The following is a 4723-nucleotide window of genomic DNA, read 5'->3' as shown; positions in this document are numbered from 1 at the left end:
TAGGGGAACTAAAAACTCTTTTATCCCTAAAGTGTTTTTAGATTTTAGAAAGAAAGTGAAAATTTTACAATCTTAATAGTATAAAAAAGGTAGAAAAGAAAACAATAAAAAATATTTTTTATACTCAAGGTTTTTTAGATTCTGAAAAGAAAATGAAAGTTTTGCTTTATTTACATTTACTTAATTGTAATTTCAGACTATATAGATAATGTTATTTATCTTTAAAATGTAATAATTTTATATGTTACATTTTATTTAAGTTTTAAAATTAAATAAAAACAACATTTTTAAAATAAAAAAGCAATATTTATTGAAAATATGACAAAAATTATTTTTTTAAATTTAAGTAAAATACTGTTTTTAAGAAAAAAAAATATGATATTTGTTAAAAATATGAAAAAACCATTTTTCAAAATTTTTAAATTTCAACGAAAGCAATGCTTTTAAGATTAAAAATACCATTTTTATTGAAAACATGAAAAAAAAATATATATATATTATGATAAAAATTTATTATTACATATAAAATTTATTATTATTATTATTATTATTATTATTATTATATATGTGTAATAAAATCTAAAATACTTTTAGTTAAATAATTTAAAAAATATATTAAATATACAAGTTGCATGTTAAATAAATAAATATTTAAATATTTACTTACTCACGTTTTATTAATATTACATTTTATTTATGTATCATAGAAAAAATATTATAAAATATTTTTTTAAATAATCTTACATTTCTTTAATCGTATATTTGGATATCTGCGCATGTCAATTTTAGTCACAGCCAAAGCGCCTGAGTGGTAATGCGATAGAACCCCTATCTTCCCAAAGCCCTCTGTGCTCTCTAGTGTTTCCCAAGCAGAGAAAATGGCTTCAATATCATATCTAATATCATCACCAAATCTCCCCAGTCCCATGAAACTCTCCCTCACACTCCAATCAAAAAACTTTCTCCAAATCCTCCAACCAACAACAAATCCACTTCCCAATTTGCCTAAAAAACTCATCTTGACTTCATGTCCGAAGAAATTAAGGTTGTTTGCTGTGGCAGAAGATCAAACCTCAGTGTTGGCCTCTCCTTCTGAGGCCGCCAGGAGGCTTTACATTGGCAACATTCCCAGAACTGTGAACAATGACGAGCTCACAAAGATTGTTGAAGAACATGGCGCCGTTGAAAAAGCGGAGGTGCTTCCTTTTATTTTTATTTTTTGATTGCTCCTGCCTTGAGTATTTGGCTTTGTTTGTCATAATGTTCAAATTGTTTTTCACTCCTTGCAACTGGAAATTGGAAAATGAATGTTAGGTGTTTATTCCGAAATTTATTTACAGTCTAATAACATCCTTGGAGCTTTTCAATAATTTACTGTGACTTTTGAAGTTATTTAGCTCCATCTTACTGAGTGCAGGACGGAATATATCATGATTCTTGTGGATTTTACTAATTGGAATATGATAGCCGCTGAATTACTTGTATTTGGCAGAATATAAGAAAAAATAGCATCATAAGTTCATAACCTGTAGCTTTGGCATTGAATATGTAGCTTAATAGTCAAATCCGGGACTTTGTGCGGCCTGCTGAAAACTTAACTAGCGGCATCAATGATAATATCACTTAATAATAAGAAAAAAGGGGGCAGCGAAAAGGTTTTTAAGTTTTTCTGAAAATGCTTTTGTTATGGATGTAAAATTGGGAATCTGTGCATAACCTGCATTTTATGTTTTTGTCGTAGGTGATGTATGATAAGTACTCTGGAAGGAGCCGCCGATTTGCTTTTGTTACAATGAAAACGGTGGAGGATGCAAATGCAGCAATTGAGAAAATAAATGGCACCGTAAGCCCAAACCATACTTTATTGTTCTAAAATTATGAGAAGACGAATATTGGTTTATGGTTTTCATGGTGATTTCCTTTTTTTTTTTCATCTATTGCAGAAAATTGGAGGGCGTGAGATCAAGGTAAACATCACTGAAAAACCTCTTCCACAAGTGGATTTGTCTCTCCTTCAGGCAGAGGATTCCCAATTTATTGATAGTCCGCACAAAGTTTATGTGGGAAATCTTGCAAAGACAGTAACTTCAGATACACTCAAGAAGTTCTTTTCTGAGAAAGGGAAGGTAGTCAGCGCTAAGGTTTCACGGGTCCCAGGGACCTCAAAATCTAGGGGATTTGGGTTTGTAACATTCTCTTCTGAAGAGGAAGTTGAAGCTGCTGTCTCTTCTTTTAACAATTCTGTAAGTTGTTCACTGCTTTTGCCTTGTTTCTGTGGGCCATTGGATTTATAAAATACCTTTGTTGTTCCCCGAGCAACATATGAATGGTTCGATGGATATTTTCATGTTCATGCAATCTTATTCTTGCTTCTTCTTGGTATTCCAAGTAACAGCACTATATATGGTCATGGTGATAGCTTTAGATCTTTGAAAAAGAAGCCTTCTACTTTGTGCATCCATTCTGTTGTAAAATGTTTTTTAGCTCTTTCATGTTTCCAGATGATTCCTGAATTAATAAGGAAAAGTCTTGATTTGTTGGTGATAACCACTGGCCTGGCAATTGCTATTTCCTTTTACTTTTAGCTGCTTGTTGTCTCTTGCGCCAACATTTTAGTTTCATTTGATAGTTTCAATCTGTCAAACATATTCCTCTGCTGTTGCGTTCTTGGAAATCTGTTAGGCATGCATGTTGTTCATCTAGTTCAACTTATTCTCTTTATTTTAGTTAATGCCTCTGGTTTGATACTTGTTATGTAGTCTTTAGATCATCCTTCATAACACACTATGGACTCTGGAGATGAGTTATGGCCCAAAAGACATATGTAACCGTTGGATGTTATATTCTATATGCATAAGCACGTTGATAAGTCCATGACGAGCTTCTTTAATTCTTATGATTTCTATTTGTGAGATTCAGGCGAACGGCCAATGTTAAGATGTTAGTATTACTGATATAAAATGGTTGCTTATTGCAGTTGTTGGAAGGGCAACAAGTTCGTGTAAACAAGGCATAAAATGGTTGGCAGTGGCAGCACTGTGTGGCTACTACAGGGGCTGGTCTATCTTATTCTGTATCCATTTCATTGCAAAATAGAGCAGTTCTTTGTCCTGAATGTATAATCAACTTTGTTAGTGCAATTGCTATAGTAAGTTATTTCTGCCATGAGCTTTTGTAACCATACGTGGCAGAAGGTTAGTGGTGGAAAGAGAGGATAAACACATTTCATTTCGCTCGTCCCTTTTTAACAAAATGAACTGAGTTTCTAAGAGAAAAGGACTACTGCTATATGAATCGTAATAGTATTCAATTAGTCATGACTGAGTGAAATGTATTACTGCATGATTCTTGATTTCTAAATTTCTCTCATCTCATCCTCGTGTATGTGATGCAACCCAATGCGGTAAAAACCATTAATGGTTAAGTTGGTACTTGCCATTTACTACTAATTAAATATATATATTTAAAATTTTAATTTTCCTTTAAACTTTTAATCTTTATCTACTTAATTGATCTGAAAATTAAATGCTTAAGCGCTTTTAAATCCATAATTTTTAAGATTTTACTTGATTAAGAATAATAAAAAAAATAAAAAAATACTTATTAATCTAATGATTAAAATTAATAATTAATTTTTTAAACTTTTTTACTTAACAGTTAAATTAACTGAATTTTCATCTTTGCTATCAAGGAAACCTCACCCATACGGTTGTCAATCAAACAATAAGCCTAAAAAAAAATTATTTAGTTTAGAAAGGGCTATTTGAATTTTGACTCCTTTGTCCAATGGCAACATTCGTAAATCTCAATTGAAGTGAAGTCTTTTATTATTATTATTATTATTTTATAAAAGAAAAAAAAAGAAAATTTTATTTATACCTTATTTTTCTTTATACACCTCATTACTAAATACACTTCAAATTCAAACTTAAATTTTTTATTTCTACTAAATACACCACATTCTTCATTTTTTTTATTTTCCCTTCCAACCCTTTCACTATTTCATTCTCTCTTTTTTTCTCTTCATTTTTAATAAAAAAAAAAACTTTAAATCCATCAAACTTACCTCAAATTACTTGTGGTTTTGGGTTTTACATTGATTAAAAATAAGATTTTTAGCTTGTTTTTGATTGATTTGATTGAAATTTGATTAAAATATACGTAAATATAAATTAAGATTTAGATGAAATTGAGTTTCTTAAAAATAAATTTATGAGAACCTACTTTTTTTTGAAAATAAATTTCCAATAAGTTAAAACTTCTTGAAAAATCAAAAGTTTAAAGGTTTTTCGAAAATAAATTTATGAGAAATCTTAAAGTTTCTCATAAATTCATTTTTTATAAACCTTAAAATTTCTTGAAATTCTAAAAGTTTAAAGGTTTTTTAAAAATAAAATTTCTAAAAATCCTTAAATTTTTCAAAATTAATTTTCAAAAACCTTTGAATTTTTCGAAAATATATTTTTGAGAACTATTAAAACTTTTCAAAAATTCAAAAGCTTAAAAACTTCTCAAAAATCCATTTTTGAGAAGTTTTCAAGTTTTTCAAAGATTTATTTTTGAGAAGTCCTAAATCTTTTTAAAAATCTATTTTCGATAAGTTTGATTTCAAAATTTTAGTTTTAATTTTAAAGATTTTAGGATTTAGTATATAAAAAATATAATGAAAAAGTAAGAAAAAGAAAGAAGAAACAGAAAAGAGGAAGGAGGTATGGAATATATG

General features: G+C 29.0%; 1 protein-coding gene across 1 annotated transcript; it reads left to right on the top strand.

Annotated features, from left to right (window-relative positions):
• The first annotated feature begins 783 nt into the window (after positions 1 to 783).
• On the top strand, positions 784 to 3317 carry LOC111305851 (small ribosomal subunit protein cS22). The gene is made up of 4 exons (XM_022903714.2): positions 784 to 1196; positions 1742 to 1843; positions 1944 to 2243; positions 2978 to 3317. Exons 1-4 carry the CDS (start codon positions 879 to 881, stop codon positions 3014 to 3016), a joined length of 759 nt encoding a protein of 252 aa, XP_022759449.1. The 5' UTR covers positions 784 to 878; the 3' UTR covers positions 3017 to 3317.
• Positions 3318 to 4723: the final 1406 nt, after the last annotated feature.

Source organism: Durio zibethinus, chromosome 21, assembly GCF_047325235.1.
Source record: "Durio zibethinus cultivar Kanyao isolate XHJ-2024 chromosome 21, ASM4732523v1, whole genome shotgun sequence".
NCBI classification, from domain to species: domain Eukaryota; kingdom Viridiplantae; phylum Streptophyta; class Magnoliopsida; order Malvales; family Malvaceae; genus Durio; species Durio zibethinus.
The sequence above is the reverse complement of the archived record's forward strand: the minus strand, read 5'-3'. Positions and strand labels throughout refer to the sequence as shown.